The sequence below is a fragment of the Coccidioides immitis genome, assembly GCF_000149335.2.
Source record: "Coccidioides immitis RS genomic scaffold supercont3.2, whole genome shotgun sequence".
Lineage (NCBI taxonomy): Eukaryota > Fungi > Ascomycota > Eurotiomycetes > Onygenales > Onygenaceae > Coccidioides > Coccidioides immitis.
The window spans coordinates 718,457-738,548 of NW_004504309.1; the positions used below are offsets into that span (position 1 = coordinate 718,457).

The following is a 20,092-nucleotide window of genomic DNA, read 5'->3' on the forward strand; positions in this document are numbered from 1 at the left end:
ATATAAGGATCAATTCTAAGACAGTAACTTTTTGCTTCTTGACCTCATGCAACGGAGGCCGGATACATCGGGACTGCTAGCCGGGAGCGGGCCAATTCATTATGGATGTCATTGCCAACGATGGCACAGACTCAAGAAACAAAAGTACCGCAAGAAATAAAAAGAGATAAGGAAAGTTGGTATCATATCAAAAAAGGAAATCAGAAACCAGCGAGACAGGTACGGGATACAAGAGGACAGCGCGAAACAAATACCGATCATTAAAGCGTGGGTTAGCCTCCCGAGACATGGGTTTCCAAAGGGCTGCAAGAGGAAGAAAACAAATTTCCAGACAGAGCAAAGCTGTCACTGCCACCAGGACAGCATCTGCTCCCTCCCCATCGTAAGCACTCGTCGGCTCATTATTAACATATCATCCCCTTTCAGCGTCGTCTGTATACGGACCGAAAAAGTAAATGTACTACGGACTCTTTCGAAAATCTCCAGATCGGCGACCGACACGCTCTCATTAATACTTGAGGATAATGTAGCTAAAATAAATGTTAGTATCCAAGTCAATCCTCATTTAAAAAGATTAAAGAGAAGACGGGATGGTACTGACAGAGCATGGATGATGCCGGGAATATAACCCAAGATCGTTAAACAGATGTTGATGAGCAAATCGGCTCCGCAACCACGCTCAAGGAAGACACCAAGAGGCGGGAGGATGATGGCAAAGATGATTTTACAGATATCTCTGTATGAGAACGATGAGCCATATGTCGGACAGGTCCCGTGCTCGGTCCCAGTTGGAGGGCTTGCACTGACCCGGAACGGTCGGAAGAGGCTGGGAAGATGTGGGGAGGAGTATTACTTACGATGCAGTGAAGGCCATCGTGAAAGATTGGGTCGTCGGTCACCAGATAATAGATTGAAATGACCGTTTATCTCTAGTGGAAATAGTCTATGAGAACAGGATATCAAAGTTGATTTTGGAGGAGGAATAATAATAATCAACAGTCATGCGATGAAGCGAGAGGAAAAGTACCCAGTTAAAGTATTAACACGGTTTGAAGCGAAGCTAGACCCACTCCAGCTCTTTCGGCCAGTAGAGATTCCTTGGCATTCGAGATCATGCGCAGCAACTTTCCCTGAGCAATGTAATGCCCGCCCGGCGAGTACATCCGCGCTACAAAGCTTCTGTACTGCCTTGCACATGCAACCTGAAGTTACGCCGATGTCTCCGCTGCCCCGTGAGCGTCGCCATTCGAGTCCTCTGATGATGCGTCATCCGCTCAAACCCTGCTCCCAGCGCTCCATCCTCTCCCGCCCTATAAAACGTCATCCCCTCACCGCCACAGCAAGCATGTGGCGCGGGTCCACTTGTGCCCAGTCTGTTTGTTTGTTTTGCCCCGGTTTTAGCTTCCCGTGCATTAGGAGTGGCTTCGAACCTACCAATCGCGGGCGGGCTGTGCCTCAGCCTTGCATCTCGCCTGAGATCATTGCTCTGGAAATCACGGTCCACCTTCATCAGGGTATCGTCACCCTGGTAGAGCATAATACATAATGAAGTCGAAACAAGCATTGCCCATGTCCATCTCAGCATCATTCCTTCTCGACCTGACTCACTGTTTAGTTAGTTGGTCATCCTTGCATGGGAGTCCAAGCATGGCTGAATCTTGGATTTCTGCCGACATAGCCATCGAATCTGGCCACATATCGCCTGCGGCATGCAGACTATATGGATTAAGGATTCAAAAATACAAAACCGTGGTGATCTTTATTCCTCCTCCTATGTATGGAGAGAGGCTTCTTGAATCCAATGCTTATATAGTACAATTCTTCGTCAGAAGCCGTTTTACGAACAATAGACTCCATGAGAGGTGCCAACCTCATGCATTCTCTCCTGGCAAAGGAGAATTTAGACTGAAAATGATAATTCTGTTGGCATGAAGTTTAATAAGCTGGCTATTATGTGGTGGAGCTATGTGAAATGCATTGCTAAACTTAGGTTCTTTGAGAGCCAAAACCAGCCGTACGATCATGAAGCAGTTTTCCGTAATGATCGCAGCCAGTCCAATTCAATGCAACACGCAAATTCTATAGATATGGGACATTGGATTTACGTGATTACTAGAATTATGAGCGTCAAGACAAATATGAAACCAAAGCATTTTAGTATTTGGCTACAGCATTTCGCTACCTTGACATCAATTTCATCATAAAGACAAGGGGGGGAAGGAGGGAAGGAGAGAAGACAGACAAGGTCATCATTCATCACAATCGATGCCATCCAATGCCCATTATCTCGCCTTAGCATCATTTGGGATATCCTCCAGCCCTTCTTTCCCTTGTCTCCCCACATTTCCACTCGGGGCCGTTTCCTTCTTCGTCTCATCCCCAGAAGTCCTCAGGCTACTCTCCGCCGTTACGGGTTCCCGTAAACCACTTGCCTCTTCCCCTGTTCCCACAGATGACGCTACCGCGCCAGATCCTCCGCCTGTAGTTTTCATATTCGCTGATACAAGTCCTGATTCGCCAGCTGGTTGTTCGGGAAGGGGCAGATTGGCTTTGCGGCGGTCGATGTCGGTTTGCTTATCGGTTGTGGAGTCGATAATGGACTGGTTGGATGGTTAGATGGGAATGACCAATTTGGGAGAAGCTTTGGGATGCACGGGCGTACCTTCATCTGGGATACGTCTGACCCCGAGGGAACATCACCGCCGTGTTGTCCGGAGACTTTGGACTCTGCCTTGCGAAGCTGCTCCTTGGTAGAATGAAATGTTTCGCTCGTGCCAGACATTCTGGAGAAGTTTGATAATTATATCAGCAATATATGTTGGAATAGTTAGTTATGAAATGGAGGAGGTTAGGTAATGATATGTGGTCGGCAATTTGGATGGAGACGACTTCTCCCATTGCCCCTCAACTGCATGCCTTTTATATCAACCTGCACGCCCCTGCCTCAAACGTAGATCATCCCTGCAGAACCATACATCGAGCTAGGTGATAAGCTGTGGCGTGCATCCATAGCTATGACGTTATCTGGCTCCAAGGCCAGGAAACGACGTTTCAAAACAGGGCATTGAGTCGGGAGGACGGTAGGCGGCAAAAGGTAAAAATATAGTAGGGGGCACTCCATCCTGTCGAGGCCGACGTCAATCTGATACGAACCATCTCGTTGGAAAGAGAGGGACGGCACGCGGACGATACTCCGATGTGTCCCTGGGCGGAACCGCAGAATTCTATGGAGCCGTAGCGGGTGTTGTGTGCTTTCACGTGACTCGGGCCGACCTTGGCCGTTAGGCGTTCACCATCACATCGAATGTTTCCTCACGTATCGGCATCATGGGCAACACCCGAATAACAAAACGGAGGCTCGATCTTCTCCGGGGTTGAAGGCCTATTTAATAGATAACCTGTCACTATTCTTTTAACATCCCTCGCAGAATATATCGACTTTTGTCAAGGCTGTGCCCTCTCTCTTCGTCCCAATGACAAATCTGAAGTCATGTGCCCCAAAATACTGACTCCCCGAATACGGAATACCCCGTACTTGGTAAAGTACATATTCTTAAAGGGGCAGGGTGGCTGAAATATGAAGATATAGCAAGAGAGTACTCCGTGTAGCAAGGGAGTACAACGGAGCCACAGCCCTCTCCCTGGAGCGGTTTCTTGTTCGGCCAGATCAAGCCCGCCAAGGCGAGAAGCGAAGCTGTTCCCAATCAGCTCATCCCGCCTGCTAACTATTTAGAAACACTTCGCCGGGGAGCAAGTCATACCTTTTGCACCGTGCTCTCACAATGCGGCTCCGAAAGAATCTAGATGCGATAGGCTCCGAAGTGACCGTTTTGTCATAGGCTGTCAAGAGACCCATGTGCCAAACTTATGGACGAAAAAACCAAAGTGCGGCTTTGTCCCCCCAAAAAATGAAAAGAAAAGAAAAATCGTTACTATCGAAAGCCAGCCTTAGAGAGCTTAAGAACCTTGAATACTTATTATATCTTGCTTCGCCGCTTTTGATACCCGAAGCAATATGTTCGTGACCCCTCTTTTCCGCATGCAGTCGGGTTGCTTGTACCAGGGTTTTTCTTCCATCTAAATTTACTGTGCTGTCTCTTTTACGTCCTCAATTTTGTGTGGAGGTATTTACCTCTACCCCTATTCATCTCTCCTGCTTGCAATGATTACGTCCGCGTCTAATTTCGGTAATTCGTCGTTTGCTGTCGGCCATAATGCTGTCAAGTCAATACTCTTTCGAATTGCCGGTATCGCTGTTCATATTGCCGTTCAAGCTCTTTTCTCTTTTGGAATCGGTGCGAAGCGCATTCACGGCGTACCTGATGTTCACCGAGGATTATATCCAAAGATTTGTGTTCATCTTTTCCCGCGGGTTTAGCCATCATGCCGCTCTTGTCCTATTTCTCACCATCTTCTTGCTTGGCGCCGGGCTATATGATACTTTGCTTTGGGGTCTTGATTCGCCTGGCTATATTGCGATGAAGAAAAACATGACCGGTGCATCTGTGAAGCCTCAGATGCTAAAACGACCGGGGTACGTAATATTCTCTTCTACGAGGCCGGGGGAGGTCGACGGACTTGACAAACACTTTACAGAGCTTATGAACAGCAATTTGTTCGCGTCGAATTTAAATTTCTCTCTGACAGGGGACGTCGCCCTGGGGACACCAGAGATGACTCCGCCCACACGCAAGTTTGATCCCCAAAAAGGTGTCGGGCCGCGAATCTGGCTAGATGACGAAGGGTTCTCTGTGTCACCCGATACATATGTGACGTTTGGAGGAATAATCGACGAGGAGGAGCAGAAAGCATACGACTGCCCTTGGATTCCAGGCCCAGATGACTCGGCTTCATGGGAATGTGCTTTCGATAATAGCTTCGCAGGAACATTTTTAAAGGATACTTTGATCGGTGTGCTAGAAATTCATTGGGATGATGCTACAGACCAACGATACCTCTCAGAGTATCTCCGGCCCAACCGAGAGGATAATCCCTGGGCTGTACTAGGAGTCGGGGGTGATACGGCTATTATGAAGCAGATGTTTAGCATCACAAAGGGCCGAAGCAAACATACGTTTCTTAGCACCGCAATGAAAATCTCCTCGGTTTACGACTATAACGCACCTTTCCCCGCAGATGAGGTATACGACCTTATCAAGAGATCTTGGTCCACAGATCCTACACAGTCGAACGACCCGGTCATTCGGCAGATTTCGGAGAAAATTGGAAACGCCAGCGCTGGTGGAGTCCACAAGGTTGAGAACTCTATCGCCCAGGCCAATTTTGAATTCCTGAATCCAGAGGGAACGCCAGGCAAAGTTATCTTTTCACTTTTCCGAATATCTGTGGTCAATATCACACTTGTTAGGTCGGAAACACTCCCCGAACCCGTCAGGCCTTTTGAAAGTGCGATAGGTTTTATCATAACCAAGCAACAGGAGGTAGAACATATGGGACCAATTGTTATAAGCAGGGGAGCCAAAACAACACTGGTGCACGCTTTTTTGGGGAGATTGATACCTCTGCCGTTCTCATTATCAGTGGCACTCTGGGCGATGGTAGCTCAAATATTAGCTCGAAAGCCTTCAATCAACGAGCCTTCGAATGGCTTGCGAAAAACGAGAATAGACTTGACAATCTCCTCCTGTCTCGAGGGTATATAATGGCCATCGATCCGGCTCTGGTCACCCTTGAAATCAGCAGAGCAGGACCAGCGATGTCATTGTGATTCTCCCTGTTGTCCTCGCGGCTATTATTTGGGGATTGCTATGGTTCTTCGCAGCTTCACACTACTCTTCTTCCCTTCTCTCCAATCTATATGCAACCACGAACGTCGGAGACACAGACACAAGCGCAGATCCCCAGTATATACACACGATGCCGGATATCGACCTAGTCAGGAAAGACGGAAAGGTACTAATGGCAACTTCTGGGGGCGTTTTCACGCACTGTGAAGAAGAGTCAAACGTGGCCAGCGTAAATGTCGCAAATCAAAAGTTGGAGGATCCAAAACGCTCATATCCTCCAAATAATAATTCGTACTATTATGAATCCCCTGCATTGGTACCCGGATAGAATCCGATATGATGGAGTAAAAGTACAACCTGACGATAGCTACAAACACATAGGATCCTAATAATAAATACGTTAAAATTCATTTCAAATCGGTTCACTTGCAAGAGGTACTCCGTAAATCAAACGGATATTTATCTCAGTCCGCATGCAGATCTCAAATGGGGGGCGATCAATGTCTCCCGCTGCATGTCAAAAAATTAGGTAACTAACCAACCAATGGAACGGCCATAGTCGTCATTCTATGTAGAGGGGAGCATCTAGCCTTGGTGGGAACAGTTCCTAGCCAGACTTTTTTCAATAACCATATCGCATGTTAACTGCCTTAAGAACACCCTGCCGATATTTCCCACCACCGCATTTGAGCCCCCTAACACCGCGCGCCCAGTCCAACGAGCCTAATGCCTCGCGATCCACTGATCGGGCTTGTTGGCAAGCCCTCATCCGGGAAATCCACAACGTTAAACAGGTACTATGTCAAACTTCATAAGGAATAGATAATGTCCCAGTGATTTGTTAACATGATTTATTGAGCAGTTTGACAGATGCATCTTCTAAAGTCGGTGAGTTCATGCTTCGATGCTAATCTCGCCCATGAATTGGCTAATCGCTAACTCGAAGATCCCCGCTACTAGGAAATTTTCCGTGAGTGAGCCCGCTTTAACACATTCTCGCATATCTCCGGAGTAGAGGCTTTCATATTTGCCTATCGACTCGGCCCTATGTTCCCTATTCCTAGACGTAGTATGCTGAAATTTCCTCTCCACCTAGCTTCACGACCATCGACCCCCAGCGCGCAATCGGATACCTACAAATAGACTGCGCTTGTCAGCGGCATAACTTGACCGAGAAATGCAAACCCAATTACGGGAGTTGTCACGAAGGTCGGAGGTCGGTTCCAATCGAATTACTGGATGTCGCAGGGCTGGTTCCGGGAGCACACGAGGGCAAAGGACTTGGGAATAAATTCTTGGACGATTTGCGCCATGCCGATGCGCTGATACATGTGGTCGATGTGAGCGGCACAACGGATGCTGAAGGTGGGCGGATTTCGGATCTTATTATTTCAGTTCAATGCTACGGCCCCAATCGCTCTCTAATGCGAGATGCTTACGCGCGCTGTCCCAGGGAAGGCAACTAGGGGGTACGACCCATCGCAGGACATCATTTGGTTAAAATCAGAGATTGTAAGATGGATTCTTGGAAATTTGATGGAGAAATGGTATTATAGCCGTTCCAATCTGGCTAGACAGTGCTAATATACCTCTCAGGGGTTCTATAAAGCGTCGCCATGTCGCAGTAAGTAAGTATTTAGTTGCGACCAATTGATCCACCTCTGTTACCCTCTAACCACACATACAGAAGCGACACCCGTCGAAACATTGCAAACGCAATTCTCCGGCTATGGAGCGACATCGAAGATAGTCGCCAGGTGTCTTGATCGATTAGACCTTAAAGAGCCCCTACAAGATTGGTCTGATGAAACAATTGCACAGGTTGTCGTCGCATTCATAGACGAAAAATTTCCCACCGTTTTGGCATTGAACAAAATCGATCATCCAGACGCTGATAAGGTAACCACTATCTTCTCTCCACGGCCTACTGTCGATTCTTTGCTCATGTCTACATCAGAATATAAACAAGATTGCAAAAGTGCAAGATCCCCAATCCATTGTCCTATGCTCCGCAATATCAGAAGTATTCCTTCGTAAGCTCGCAAAGCAGGGATACGTCAAGTATGTGGAAGGTAGTGAGTTCGTCGACACAAGAGAAGATCTAATAGAGATGGGCGATCCCGACGGTGGTGGCCTCAAGGAAATGGATGACAAGCTCAAAAAGTATGTCTTCTTGCTATTGTTTATTTGAGCTTGAGGAAACCCCTCTGCTAACTTGTTATAGCCGAGTTGAAAACCTGAAGGGTCTTGTTCTATATCGATTCGGGTCTACAGGTGTCGTTCAGGTGCTCTCTCGTGCTGCAGAGCTCCTTGGGCTTGTGCCCGTATTTCCGGTGCGGAATATTCACAATTTCACTTCCGGTTCAGGGGGTGGAAACGCCGTCTTCAGAGACTGTGTTCTAGTCAAGAAGTTTGTTTCCTAGTTTCATTTCTTGAGATGCGCTCTGCTAATCATATCGCAGAAATAGTACCGTCGCAGACGTGGCCCGGAAGGTGATGGGCGATGCACCCATAGCCTACGTTGAAGGAGTTGGTGGTATAAGAGTCTCGGAAGATGAGGTGGTCTCAGTTGGGAAACATGATGTATGTTCCACTTCAATTTCCCTTGATGCCTATGAAGTGCTAACTAGACGCTATCCAGATTCTCTCATTCAAAGTCGGTAGATGATACAGGATATATCAATAGAACATATTCACATGTTAACGCACCAATTCCTGTCGACCTTTTTTGTTGATTAGTATTCCTGAATGCTACTCCCAACCTTTCTGTTGAGTGTTTCAGTTAGTCACCTGGGCACGTAACCTGGTTTAGACTATGTCTTACCCTTCCTCTCTCATCGGTAGTGCCTATTATCGGTCTTGGTGCCTCTGGAAACTCGTCCTCCGGTGTCTTTCCTCTTTTTTGATTTAGCTCCGTTGTTGCCTGACTCTTTGTCCTATCAGTCGCAGCATTTCCCTCTTTCTTCTCCTTCCAGGCAGCCCTTGTCGCCTTCGTCTGCGGATCCGTCTGGTCCCCCCTATCGCTGCGATTAACGCTATGATCTTCAGGCCTCGATCCGGTCCACCCGCTATACCATGCCAGAGGCATAGCTGTCGTGGGTCTTGGAGTGTTTACGGAGGAAGAATGCACATGATAGATTGAATGAAGTCGTCCGGCGAAAAGCGCGGCTGGACGTGGAAACCGCGTTTTGAGAAACATGGTTTCGAACCGAAATTTGTTTATTTTTGATTTTTTTTATTTTTATTTTTTTTTTGTGTGTGTGTGTGTGTCTAAACGTCTATGCGAAATAAATAAAGGTACTATGAGAATTGAGAGGCATAAACTGAATCACTCCCTACTGGGCTTTTAAAATGCCGCTATCTGTTGATTTACAGGGCCGTTTGCCGTGCTCGATGCCCATGCGACATCACTGTTATAAGCTGCGAGATTGACCCATGACGTCATTTCAACGCCTCAGCCGATCGACCAATCAACATCGCCGATCCCCACGCATTCGCCAAACCTGCACTCCTGCTCTCGAGCAAACAGAGTCGAGCGATCCTGCAGGCCTTGACGCGTTGCTTTGTCTATAATAACCAGAGAAAACCTCCTGTGCTTCCCCCCTTTCTCCGCGCCAATGAAGCGTCAATTTCTCCCTATCGACGCTCTTTCCGCGTGGACAAAGCTGAACGGCGTATCCTTCGAAGGGGTCGAAGTCAGACGACTCCATACGGAAGATGGGATTGGCAAAGGTTCTGCGGTATTTGCCACGCGTAGCAGAGTCGCCAAGGACTTTGTACCCGGACAAAATCAAGGGGCTGTTGAGCCGGAGATACTGATGAGTATTCCGGCAGATTTGGTTCTGTCTTTGAATTTGGTAGACACATACGCGAAGTCGGATATGGATCTGAGGGAGGTTTTAGATGCTATGGGGGAGTTTGGGAGGGTGAGTAGTTAAATATAACTGACGTTTTATCAACGTTTTCTTTGTCTTACCTATTGTTGTTATCGTGTATATGATACAGTTCTGTACCTTTGTCTCGAGAAGTACAAAAATGAGATACTGATATTTACAGTCAGCTCGAGGCGCCATATTGATATATCTTCTCCTTGCGCTCACCCATTTGAGTCATGATTCTTCAAACGAATCGAAAGGTCAAGTCGGCCTATGCAATCCGTGGACAGGGTATGTTCAATTCTTGCCAGAATCATATACCCTGCCGACATTCTATACCGACGGCGAGTTTGAAATACTGCAAGGAACATCATTGAAACCGGCCTTGGAGGCTAAACTGGATTCTCTTGAACGAGAATTTGAGCAGTTACGCGAATCGACCAAAGATATTGCCTGGTGCAAGACAAATTGGTGGCACGGAGAGACTGGCAAGCTTACTTTCTACGACTGGAAAATTGTCGACTCCATGTATCGGTCTCGCGCGCTGGAGGTTCCGGGAATAGGACATGCAATGGTGCCTTGTGTTGACATGGCGAACCACGCATCGGGTGAGGATACTAATGCGATGTACGATGTTGATGGGAATGGCAATGTCGTGCTCCAGTTACACTATGGGCAGAGGCTCGAGGAAGGCGACGAGGTTACCATTACGTGAGTTCGCGGTCTTTGGCCCTTTCGGCCTTTCTTGGGGGATTAAACCAATTGATTGGTGTTGCATAGGTATGGAGATGAGAAAGGGGCCGCAGAAATGATCTTCTCCTATGGGTTTCTTGAAGACACAGTCTCAGATGCGCGGCAGCTGTTTCTCGACCTACAAATTCCAGACGACGATCCATTGAAACCGGCAAAGCTGATGGTGTGTGATGATCCTCCCGGCGTCCGACTTTTCTTAGCCTCGAGCCCAGGGATGGTGACCAAAATTAATTGGGAAAGTCCTTTCGTTTGGTGGGCATGTGTCAATGAAGAGGATGGCCTTGGTTTCGAGGTGGTACAGGCCAATAACGGTGAAAGAGAGATAAAAGCAGCTTGGAAGGGTGAAGAGATCGAATCATCCGAGAAATTACGTGATCTACTCCAGCGCGAACCGCTATGGGACATATATCAACTTCGTGCTACTGTAATAGTGCAGGACCGGGTTGCCACTCACCTCGAGTTACTGCAAGAAAGCGGCGAATACGTACAAGAATGGCGTGAGAAAGTCGATGGAGCTACAATTCGGCCTTTGGTTTGGGACACCGTCATGAAACTGCGTGAAATTGAGATGGACTTCCTTGCTAAAGCAAACGATCAATTAGAAGATAGGGTATGTTTTTTCCGTGTTTTACTCTTCCTCCCTCCTGTCTTCCTAATTTATCCTGGCGTTCCCGGTTAACCTTTTTTCGTAGAAGTTAGAGCTGGCAAACACCCCCGTAGTCCAACAATACCTGAGACAATATAGCCCCGGGGCCGATATAGCAGAGGACTTTTCTTAAGGCCATGGGTATGACACAGATACCGCTGTGACGAATTTTTTTTTCCGTCTTGGCATTGGTCTCGAACAATGATACTCCGTACGGAGTACCCTGACCTAATTTAGGGCTGAGAGCGCATCCAAAGGAGAACCGGAGTTCGCTCCAAGCACTGCTAGCACCAGCAACGATAACGTTTCTTTCTATGAAAACTCCGTACTCCGTACTGTACTCCGTAGTGCTTATCCATTGCCCATCCGCGTTCACACTTCAATTTCGGGGATGCGCCCGGTGCCATAAACCAGAAAGAGCTCCAAAGGTTGCGAAGATTTCCAAGTTTTACGGGTACTCTCCTTGTTTTTCCCCTTCAAAATACAATCGAGAAACGCCGACGAAGGTGGCGAACTCTTGGCGGTACGGAGTAGTTATTGATAGATTGGTTGAATTCAGTATCGATTCCACAACATAATCCAGGTCGCTGGATTGGCCAAGAATCAGTGGTGCTCTGGAAGCCCCTGGATGGGGATGGTCAGAGCAACGGGATTTTCACTGCGGCCGACGAGAAGCCCCATCAAAAAAGAAGCTATTGCGGAGTTCTTCTTCGCTCTAATCGGCATCCACCAGCTCTACCCCCACATTCAGGAATCCATTTTCAAAAATCGTCGTGGCAAAGGGAAGATATTCAGGGGACCAAAGAACGGCGGAGGCGAAATATCCTCTATTACATGGCGATAAGACTTGGATGCCGAATCCCATCCACCGAGTCGTCATCGTCATGATCGCCCAGCACAGACTGGATCGATGACGAGTTTACTCCGCATTGCCAACCAAAATATGATACGTAGTTATTCCACATCAATTACAATTTGGGCCTTCTGCGCTCCTTGTGAAGTTGTGCACTCGCTCAGGCATCTCGAAAGGCATGTGTGTAAGTATGTAAGTTCACTCGAAACAAAGAGTGTTAGTAGAGATAGAAACAGGGTAACAGTGAATGCAACTTGTGCTGGAAAAATTGCTGCATCGGAGCAGACTGTAACCACTGAAGTTGACGGTAGCACTGATCAGCGTTACCGATGCAGCCACGAGGCTAAAGGGAGCATCCAAGCACCCTTGAATAGGGGTTTAATTTCTACAGCTATCAAATCAGACACCGATCGAGCTCCCTGCAAGGCCATGTGAACGCCCACGAACCCCTTCACCACATGCCTTTGCTTCATGGGGTGCATGCTAGACAACCCAAGTCTGGGAGATCAGGGAGGGTGAAGCTTGGGCACAGCGTGGTGACAACGCGCACGAGGTTGCCAAGGAAGGTCGAGTGCACAAGATGTGAGTCTGGAGTAATCTGCGAAGTTGGCCCGAGAGCTTCGACAACAAGGTTATGCTGGTTGTTGGGATGTGGGCGAACAGCACTGCTAATAGTAACCGGCTTCCTTTCGTCCGGAGCTTGCTTGGCGGATATCAAAACTTCACCCCCCACGGTCCGCCCCACGCAATTCTGTGCTGCTCGGCCCCGAGAAACTAAAAATCCAGCACGATGAGCCAAGGGACGGTCCAGGATCTTCATAATGGGGAGTACCTGCTTCTTGGATGGATTGTATCCATAATTCAGTCTCTCCCGCCTACATGTAAATAACCTGCCCTCTCCTCTCCAGGGTTTTTCTTCTCTCGCATCAAGGAAACCTACTCGTCAGCCGCCTTTTTCTCCGTCTATCCGACAAACTGACTGCACCTGACGGGATCGGGAGGCCGCTGGCTAGCGCCTCGGAGCTCTCCACTGCGAACGCTATGCCCGGGCTACTTCCCATGAAGGTGATAAAAGTTGGCAACAGCTCGCAAAGTCGAGTTGCTCAGGCGTGTGATCGGTGCAGAAGCAAGAAGATTCGCTGTGATGGGATTCGGCCGTGCTGCTCGCAGTGTGCCAATGTCGGATTTGAATGTAAGACCAGCGATAAGCTGAGCAGGCGGGCCTTCCCGCGAGGATACACGGAGTCCTTGGAGGAGCGTGTCCGGTCGCTGGAGGCGGAGGTGCGGGAGCTCAAATGCCTGCTGGATGAGAAGAACGAGAAGATTAATATGCTTTCACGGCTACCTTCAAGTTCACCAACATCAAGAAAGTCGCCGCCTCGCTCATCCGACCCTGCCGTGATGCACCGTTGCAATGACTCGTCTACAACTGCGCATCGGGATGAACTTATTCACGTCCAGAATGCGTCTTCGTTGAGAAAGCCGAGTCAGGATTCGCCTTTCATGGGTCCGTCGAGCACCAGGGCTTTCTTAGGTACTGGCCTTCCGTAGCCTTTTCTTTTTCTCCCTTTCTTCTCCCCCTCCCCCTCTCGCCGACAATGCTGACCCGTTCCAAGATGCCTTCGCAAGCAAACTCGAGAGAAGTGGCCAGTCATCGGCCCATATTTCCTTAGATGCAACGATTCCTCCTCCGTTACACACATGGCCGCTTCAAGATTCAAGGCTGAAAATGCCGCCTCGACTTGTCTCAGATCAGCTACTCAACATTTTTTTCCAAGAATGGGCACCTCTCTATCCCGTTGTCCATCGCCCAGATATCCTCAAAACCTACAGTCGATACACATCCAATCCCCAGTCCATAGAGAACGACAAGTACGCATTAACCCAGCTAAACCTGATTTTTGGAATTGCCGTGGTTTCTTCAACTGTAAGTCCCCCCTTTTGCTTCCGTCTTTATCCTCTCAAATCGAGTTGACCTCTGATTAACTATCCTGATAGCCCCGCATACCTCAGGACCCTGTCTTTTTCGAACGGAGCTGGATCCCCAAACTCGAAGCATTGTCCGAGGATATCTCTTTGTCTGCCCTTCAATGCTATGTTCTTGCAGAAATTTACTACTCCCTGAAGTCGGATTATAGGACCCTCCTACGCTACAGATCACTGGCAGTTGCCTTATGTTTGCAACTTGGGCTTCACCAGAGCCAAAAGAGGTTTTCCTTCAATCCCCTCATGAGCGAAACGCGGAAAAGGGTGTTCTGGTGTCAATACTCTCTTGATCGGTATGATATGACAACCAAGGCACCATCCATAAGCCAAAACTCCGGGCTTACTGTGTTATTAGGTTTGCAGCCGCCTTGACTGGCCTTCCGGTATTGATGGCGGAGTCAGATATCTGCACCGAATATCCGTCCGATGTTGATGATGAGAATGTGACTGAGACCGGCTTTATCCCCACCCCTCCGGAGCAGTCGACTAGAATATCCAGTGCTTTGGCCTTGTTTTCAGCCTCTCGGATTTTGAGCAAAGTCCTGGAGGAATTGTATCCCTCTCCCGCAGGCTACGAAATCTCTTTACCCACCATGCATTCGCTTGCAGAGGAATTGGATGACTGGCTAAAGAAGCTGCCGTCCCATCTTCGGGTCGAATTCGTTCAAGATAAACCCACTTCTGGCTTTACTAGCGGCCGTGCGCCTATTCTGGTACGTTCACCACCTTTTTAAGGCAAGGCTTGTACTTCAGGAGCACGAAACTAACAGGCCGTCCCAGTCAATTATCTATTATTTTATTCGCATGTTACTCCGTAGACCCGCAGCTTGCTATGGCAAACCAGAAAGTGCTTCTCCCTCGATGCTTCCTCTCGTTGACTCCTCCAAACACATTCTACAGCTGTTGAAACTGCTCGAAGAACGACGAATGAGCCTAACTCTCTCCATCAATAAGCGCGAGCTCATCGTTCTATCCGGTCTCGGAGTTCTCTGGCAAAGCCTAGATTTGAGTCCTGATAGCAAGTTGGTCAAGGAAGGCCAAAAGTCACTCCATGTGGCCATGAGCCTTCTGGAATGCGAATCCGCGGAGGCTGCAGCCGAATTTGGAGCGATTGTGAGCAATTTATCGCCTGAGGAGGCGCAGAGACGAGCCAGTGGCGAAAACCTACAATTGACGGCCGATGTTCCGCCATCCCCGTCGAGGGACACATCGGCTAGAGACCAGCTACTGCAACCGCTAAAGACACGATTTTCTTTCTCCTCGGAATCAGACATATCAACTTATTCTAAAGATAGCGTTCGCAGGTCGAACTGTACCGTTTCTTCTCCGGAGCTCTCGCGCAGTGTGCGATCCTCCAGTCCACCCAGTGGATGCTCAGAAATGTCTGACCAAGCCAAACGAAATAAGAGCGAGTGCCCTGCCAGTGGTTTGAGCATGGACTATCTGCAGCTTAACGGTGAGAAGAAGCAGGTTCCAGCAGCATTTGGCGGTGGAATGGAACTGTCCGATTGGGAGCATGTCCTGAGCGATATGGACAACGGGCATGCGAATATCTACAACGGGATATACGGTGCCGGGGAAACTCCTGCAACGTTCGCCACTCTTCATTCGGGTTATCAGCGGCCGGCTCAGGCGCCACAGCAGCAGTCCTCCCCAATGTCAGTGATACCGTCAATCCCTCCGGCGCAGCACGGATGGCCGCAGGGGGGCTGGGGGTCAACCCCCGGTAACAGACCGGCGCCGAATAAGCATGGAGAAGTCCCCAGCACCCAGACGACAATGGCGGACGCATACGAAGCGATCATGATACCCCACAACCTTGACACCATGGACGAAAGCGGTGCAGACTTTGCGATGACAGATTCCTGGATCCGGCAGTGCGTGATGTGATCCGACATGATTTATTTATTCTCTTATTCGAATTTGCGAGCCACAAGAGTTGGAGTTTTTGACGGGTTTGTTTGGCTCGATATTATTCATACATACATTCATACATATACAGTTTCATGGTTGGGTTTGGGTTTGGCGCTGTCTGCTGGCGTTGTTGTTGGAACATGAGCACTTGTTGCGAAGGGAGTATGTATATTTCATATAACCGGGCCATTGCTGGCCGGATGTACTGTGTACTCTGGCTTTGGATCTGCGATCGTTTTGCTCAGATATGGATATCCGAGCCAGAGATTTGAGCTTTATAGCTACCTCTCGTTTTTCCTTTTTTTCACTTTCTCTCTCTTTTTGGACCATCAGGCTGTGACAGCTCCCAAAGTGTTTCATATTTCATGTGACCATTTCAGTGTCTCAGTCTTTCCAGTTCGTGGACAATCATGTCTTCTTTGTCCAGCTTCCCTAAAATGTATGTTCCGGCCAATCATGCACCCAGCAGGTTCTGGGCCAGGAACTACCTCAGAAAATAACTCTCAAAGAAATTGAATTTGCGTGAATCTGGAATCGAGAGGGAGAGTCAAATCCAGAAAAAAAAGGGAAAAAAAAAAAGGAACAAAAAAAAAAAATGCACCCAGGAAAAAAATTCGTAGGAGCCATATTCTGATTCCCTGCAGGGATGGACATCGGCCGTCCGAGTATTCCCTTACCACTCCGAATGACAGAGTCAAAGAATGTGGGCAGTTTCCTCCTCCCCTCCCCGGTTTGGCTTCTTTGGCGTTCACAGCGACAACTGAACCTGCACAGATCCTGTCACAACGCATCTGGGATGGAGCATGGAGCGCGGCGTTGTGACGTAACGGGCGGCCAATCCCTGTCAACGGTGCGATGACTCAGCAGCTACTACCGGATGCGGACTAGCGACGGCTTTGTCATCCACCCCGCCGCGCCCCACCATCGCCAGCAAGGTTTTTGCTGCGAGAAAGTCGCTCCCGAAACTCCAAAAGTCTCTGATCTTCCTTCGCAACGTCTCCTGTCCCTTTTATATCCCCCTCCGTTGCTCTCCTCCATTCCCTCTTCTGCTTCGTCTTTGCCTACTTTCTTTTTTTTACCTCTTTTTTTTTTCCCAATTTTCCCTTTTTTCTGCCACTCCACACTCTCTTGCCAGTTGGTTCTGGCAGCACTTTCTTCCCTCTACCTCCCCCGCTTAACATATCTCCGATCTCGGACATCATGGGATATACGGATTTGGATCGATTGGCAATCAACACCATCCGGGTGTTAGCTGTAAGTGACACTCTTTTTCGCAATTGCTGTTCCCCTGTTCCATCAATTGAAGCTCGTGATGCAAATTGTCTTCATATTGAGTATTTCTTTGCGTGCTGCTGCTTAATTGCCAGAGCATACCCGCGAAGTGGGATGTGCGGGGGAGTGATGGCAGACCCTGGTCACGGCGACCACCAGCGCACCCACCAGCAATACCAAGGAAATGCTTTAATCATGGCTAAGAAAACAAATTAAATTTTTCTCTCTCTTATTGTTACAGGACTATTTATCGAGTCATATTCAATTCTAACTGCCCTGTGCAATGTCCAGGTCGATGCCACTTCGAAAGCCAACTCCGGGCACCCAGGTGCCCCCATGGGCCTGGCACCTACAGCCCACGTCCTCTTCAACAAATTCATGAGCTTCAATCCTAAGAACCCTCAGTGGATTAACAGAGATCGCTTCGTCCTTTCGTACGTTACATCGCACTTTTCCACACCGCTTTCGCTCATGGTCTTACGGCGTTGCATGCCAGCTGCAACCTTGAGCCGCGATTTAGCTCGCGTTCATTGGCTCGTTAAATGAAGATCTTATATACTGACCAGAGACACATATAGGAACGGCCATGGTTGCATGCTGCAGTATGCTCTCTTGCATTTGTTCGGCTATGAAGTCTCTCTCGACGACTTGAAGAACTTCAGAGTTAGTATATCTCTTTTTTTATGCGCGGGGTAGCTCCCCACTTAATTTCTTTTTTCGAGGCACTAACCCGAATTGCAGCAACTTGACAGTATCACCCCTGGCCACCCTGAAGCTCACGACACCCCCGGAGTGGAAGTGACCACTGGCCCTCTCGGTCAAGGTTTTGCGAACGCTGTTGGCCTTGCCATCGCCCAAAAGCACACTGCCGCTGTCTTCAACAAGCCAGGATATGACCTCATCAACAACTACACTTACTGCATTTTCGGCGATGGTTGCGCCATGGAGGGTGTTGCCAGCGAAGCTGCCAGTCAAGCTGGACATCTTCAACTTGGTAACCTGATCTGCTTATACGATGATAACCACATCTCCATTGGTGAGTGCGAAGACTGGAAATCACCCCTTAAGAGATGCTCTGCTAACTACACCGTCAGATGGCGACACCAAGATTGCCTTCACCGAAGATGTCATGAAGCGCTTTGAATCATACGGCTGGCACACTTTACACGTCAAGGATGGTGATCACGATCTCGATGCCATTGAGGCCGCCATCGAAGAAGCCAAGAAGGTCACCGACAAGCCAACCGTGATCAAGGTCACAACTACCATCGGGTTTGGTTCCAAGCTCCAGGGAACTGGAGGTGTCCATGGTAACCCTCTCAAGGCCGACGATGCCCAGAACGTCAAGAAAATCTTTGGTTTCAATCCCGAACAGAGCTTCGTTGTCCCTCAAGAGGTTTATGACCTGTACCACAAACATTCCGCGGAGGGAGCTGCCAAGGAGCAAGAGTGGAACATCCTCTTCCAGAAATATAAGTCTGAGTATCCCGAGCTCCATGCTGACTTCACGCGCCGTCTCACCGGGAAGCTCCCGGAGGGTTGGGAGAAGAACCTACCCACTTACAAGCCATCTGACCCACCAGTCGCTTCTCGAAAACTCTCTGAAGCCGTCCTCGAGAGAATTCACGATGCCGTTCCTGAACTCTTGTCAGGCTCGGCTGATTTGACAGGTTCTAACAACACAAGATGGAAGAATGCCAACGATTTCCAGCCTCCTAGCCTTGGAATCGGGGACTGGGCCGGTCGCTACCTCCGCTACGGTGTCCGTGAGCATGGTATGGCTGCCATCATGAACGGTATCGCGGCATATGGTACCTTGATCCCAGCTGCTGGTACTTTCTTGAACTTCGTCTCTTATGCTGCCGGCGCTGTCCGCCTTTCCTCCTTGTCTCAAGTTCGTGTGATTTATATCGCCACCCACGATTCCATTGGCTTGGGAGAAGACGGCCCTACTCATCAGCCTATTGAGACGCTTGCTCATTTCCGTGCCTTGCCAAACATGATGGTCTGGCGCCCAGCTGATGGCAATGAGACAAGTGCTGCCTACTACTCTGCTTTAACTTCTAAGTCAACACCAAGCATCCTTGCTCTGACCCGCCAAAACCTCCCTCATTTGGAATCGTCTAGCATTGAGAAGGCTCTCAAAGGTGGATACGTGGCTCTCGAGGCTGAGAATGCAGACATTACCGTTGTCAGCACGGGTTCTGAGGTCAGTCTCTGCATTGACGCCGCCAAATACCTGAAAGAAAAGCACAACATTACTGCTCGCGTTGTTTCGATCCCGTGCTTTGAGATCTTCGATGTTCAGCCCAAGGAATACCGTCTCCAGGTCATTCCCGACGGTATTCCTTCCCTCAGCGTTGAGGTTATGTCTACGATGGGCTGGGAACGATACTCTCACGAGCAGTTCGGCTTGAACCGCTTCGGAGCATCCGCCCCTTACAAGGAAGTTTACAAGGTATGTATATACGTAATTCTTCATCTGCAAGTTCCTCAAGGCTGACAACGTCTCCCTTTTCCTAGAAATTCGAATTCACCCCAGAAGGTATCAGCAAGCGTGCTCTCACGACCATTGATTTTTACAAGGGCTATAAGGTCCGATCGCCAATCAATCGTGCGTTCAAGCAAATCATCTAGATTTATTACTCCCAGTTTGGGTGATAGATGAGTTCTAGTCTAGATAGCATGCTATTGCTGCTTTAGGCGCTTCTCAGAGAAAAAAAAAGAAACAGAAAAAACCCACCGAAGGAAAATACCTATTCTGTGTTACCTACGTTGAACAGCTGATGGCGAAGCTATTCACGCTGTGGCTGGATAATTGATAAGATATGTCGAGAATGTCCGTTCAGTTTCTTTTTCTGCTTCCTACCTTCAGTAGACAGACACTGTGAATAGAAGCAGAATTATCATTATCATTAGCTCCTATTATTTAGTCCGTACATGGTACTACAGCTGAGAAGGAATTTCTACCTCTTGGTGTGATAGAACCAAACCAAACGTTCGAAAGTTCCAAATCCGAGAAAGAGAGAAACAAAAATAAGAAAGA

General features: G+C 48.6%; 10 protein-coding genes across 10 annotated transcripts; 5 read left to right on the forward strand and 5 right to left on the reverse strand.

Moving 5' to 3' along the window:
- Window positions 1-508: 508 nt before the first annotated feature.
- CIMG_09610 (plasma membrane proteolipid 3) lies at window positions 509-874 on the reverse strand (the record flags this gene model as incomplete). Its single annotated transcript, XM_001239988.1, has 3 exons — window positions 509-530; window positions 602-736; window positions 858-874. 3 exons carry the CDS (start codon window positions 872-874, stop codon window positions 509-511), a joined length of 174 nt encoding a protein of 57 aa, XP_001239989.1.
- A 294-nt stretch (window positions 875-1,168) lies between these two features.
- CIMG_12390 (uncharacterized protein) lies at window positions 1,169-1,875 on the reverse strand (the record flags this gene model as incomplete). Its single annotated transcript, XM_012358753.1, has 2 exons — window positions 1,169-1,607; window positions 1,817-1,875. The coding sequence occupies 2 exons, from the start codon at window positions 1,873-1,875 to the stop codon at window positions 1,169-1,171; spliced, it is 498 nt and encodes a 165-aa protein (XP_012214176.1).
- Window positions 1,876-1,981: 106 nt separating this feature from the next.
- Window positions 1,982-3,580, reverse strand: CIMG_09609 (uncharacterized protein). Its single transcript, XM_001239987.2, has 2 exons — window positions 2,663-3,580; window positions 1,982-2,600 (listed from the first exon to the last, which is right to left on the reverse strand). The coding sequence occupies exons 1-2, from the start codon at window positions 2,780-2,782 to the stop codon at window positions 2,283-2,285; spliced, it is 438 nt and encodes a 145-aa protein (XP_001239988.1). The 5' UTR covers window positions 2,783-3,580; the 3' UTR covers window positions 1,982-2,282.
- Window positions 3,581-4,214: 634 nt separating this feature from the next.
- Window positions 4,215-5,728, forward strand: CIMG_09607 (uncharacterized protein; the record flags this gene model as incomplete). The annotated part of the gene is made up of 2 exons (XM_001239985.2): window positions 4,215-5,441; window positions 5,474-5,728. The coding sequence occupies 2 exons, from the start codon at window positions 4,215-4,217 to the stop codon at window positions 5,726-5,728; spliced, it is 1,482 nt and encodes a 493-aa protein (XP_001239986.2).
- Window positions 5,729-6,371: 643 nt separating this feature from the next.
- On the forward strand, window positions 6,372-8,451 carry CIMG_09606 (GTP-binding protein). Its single transcript, XM_001239984.2, has 11 exons — window positions 6,372-6,541; window positions 6,610-6,635; window positions 6,708-6,717; window positions 6,844-7,112; window positions 7,201-7,294; window positions 7,344-7,375; window positions 7,435-7,646; window positions 7,705-7,910; window positions 7,972-8,157; window positions 8,210-8,330; window positions 8,389-8,451. The coding sequence occupies exons 1-11, from the start codon at window positions 6,474-6,476 to the stop codon at window positions 8,413-8,415; spliced, it is 1,251 nt and encodes a 416-aa protein (XP_001239985.1). The 5' UTR covers window positions 6,372-6,473; the 3' UTR covers window positions 8,416-8,451.
- Window positions 8,142-9,066, reverse strand: CIMG_09605 (uncharacterized protein). The gene is made up of 2 exons (XM_001239983.2): window positions 8,572-9,066; window positions 8,142-8,513 (listed from the first exon to the last, which is right to left on the reverse strand). The coding sequence occupies exons 1-2, from the start codon at window positions 8,944-8,946 to the stop codon at window positions 8,499-8,501; spliced, it is 390 nt and encodes a 129-aa protein (XP_001239984.1). The 5' UTR covers window positions 8,947-9,066; the 3' UTR covers window positions 8,142-8,498.
- Window positions 9,067-9,255: 189 nt separating this feature from the next.
- Window positions 9,256-11,824, forward strand: CIMG_09604 (SET domain-containing protein). The gene is made up of 5 exons (XM_001239982.2): window positions 9,256-9,673; window positions 9,804-10,333; window positions 10,403-10,985; window positions 11,068-11,475; window positions 11,581-11,824. The coding sequence occupies exons 1-4, from the start codon at window positions 9,365-9,367 to the stop codon at window positions 11,152-11,154; spliced, it is 1,509 nt and encodes a 502-aa protein (XP_001239983.1). The 5' UTR covers window positions 9,256-9,364; the 3' UTR covers window positions 11,155-11,475; window positions 11,581-11,824.
- Window positions 11,825-12,343: 519 nt separating this feature from the next.
- CIMG_09603 (uncharacterized protein) lies at window positions 12,344-12,694 on the reverse strand (the record flags this gene model as incomplete). The annotated part of the gene is made up of 1 exon (XM_001239981.2): window positions 12,344-12,694. The coding sequence occupies one exon, from the start codon at window positions 12,692-12,694 to the stop codon at window positions 12,344-12,346; it is 351 nt and encodes a 116-aa protein (XP_001239982.2).
- Window positions 12,662-16,308, forward strand: CIMG_09602 (C6 transcription factor FacB). Its single transcript, XM_001239980.2, has 5 exons — window positions 12,662-13,408; window positions 13,491-13,801; window positions 13,873-14,153; window positions 14,216-14,573; window positions 14,641-16,308. The coding sequence occupies exons 1-5, from the start codon at window positions 12,916-12,918 to the stop codon at window positions 15,748-15,750; spliced, it is 2,553 nt and encodes an 850-aa protein (XP_001239981.1). The 5' UTR covers window positions 12,662-12,915; the 3' UTR covers window positions 15,751-16,308.
- A 534-nt stretch (window positions 16,309-16,842) lies between these two features.
- On the forward strand, window positions 16,843-19,960 carry CIMG_09601 (transketolase). Its single transcript, XM_001239979.2, has 6 exons — window positions 16,843-17,028; window positions 17,338-17,480; window positions 17,625-17,709; window positions 17,788-18,082; window positions 18,141-19,504; window positions 19,570-19,960. The coding sequence occupies exons 1-6, from the start codon at window positions 16,975-16,977 to the stop codon at window positions 19,681-19,683; spliced, it is 2,055 nt and encodes a 684-aa protein (XP_001239980.2). The 5' UTR covers window positions 16,843-16,974; the 3' UTR covers window positions 19,684-19,960.
- The last annotated feature ends 132 nt before the right edge of the window (window positions 19,961-20,092 follow it).

Bases quoted from the DNA above. Each gene is read 5' to 3' on its own strand.
- CIMG_09602 (XM_001239980.2), top strand. From the start codon at position 12,916: ATGCCCGGGCTACTTCCCATGAAGGTGATAAAAGTTGGCAACAGCTCG. The intron at 14,154-14,215 runs GTATGATATGAC...CTGTGTTATTAG, and splicing joins TGTCAATACTCTCTTGATCG to GTTTGCAGCCGCCTTGACTG. The intron at 14,574-14,640 runs GTACGTTCACCA...AGGCCGTCCCAG, and splicing joins GCGGCCGTGCGCCTATTCTG to TCAATTATCTATTATTTTAT.
- CIMG_09605 (XM_001239983.2), bottom strand. From the start codon at position 8,946: ATGTTTCTCAAAACGCGGTTTCCACGTCCAGCCGCGCTTTTCGCCGGA.
- CIMG_09609 (XM_001239987.2), bottom strand. From the start codon at position 2,782: ATGTCTGGCACGAGCGAAACATTTCATTCTACCAAGGAGCAGCTTCGC. The intron at 2,601-2,662 runs GTACGCCCGTGC...CCATCCAACCAG, and splicing joins CAGACGTATCCCAGATGAAG to TCCATTATCGACTCCACAAC.
- CIMG_09606 (XM_001239984.2), top strand. From the start codon at position 6,474: ATGCCTCGCGATCCACTGATCGGGCTTGTTGGCAAGCCCTCATCCGGG. The intron at 6,542-6,609 runs GTACTATGTCAA...TTTATTGAGCAG, and splicing joins AAATCCACAACGTTAAACAG to TTTGACAGATGCATCTTCTA. The intron at 7,113-7,200 runs GTGGGCGGATTT...GCGCTGTCCCAG, and splicing joins CGGCACAACGGATGCTGAAG to GGAAGGCAACTAGGGGGTAC.
- CIMG_09601 (XM_001239979.2), top strand. From the start codon at position 16,975: ATGGGATATACGGATTTGGATCGATTGGCAATCAACACCATCCGGGTG. The intron at 17,029-17,337 runs GTAAGTGACACT...TGCAATGTCCAG, and splicing joins ACACCATCCGGGTGTTAGCT to GTCGATGCCACTTCGAAAGC. The intron at 19,505-19,569 runs GTATGTATATAC...CCCTTTTCCTAG, and splicing joins CTTACAAGGAAGTTTACAAG to AAATTCGAATTCACCCCAGA.
- CIMG_09604 (XM_001239982.2), top strand. From the start codon at position 9,365: ATGAAGCGTCAATTTCTCCCTATCGACGCTCTTTCCGCGTGGACAAAG. The intron at 9,674-9,803 runs GTGAGTAGTTAA...TGATATTTACAG, and splicing joins CTATGGGGGAGTTTGGGAGG to TCAGCTCGAGGCGCCATATT. The intron at 10,334-10,402 runs GTGAGTTCGCGG...GGTGTTGCATAG, and splicing joins GGCGACGAGGTTACCATTAC to GTATGGAGATGAGAAAGGGG.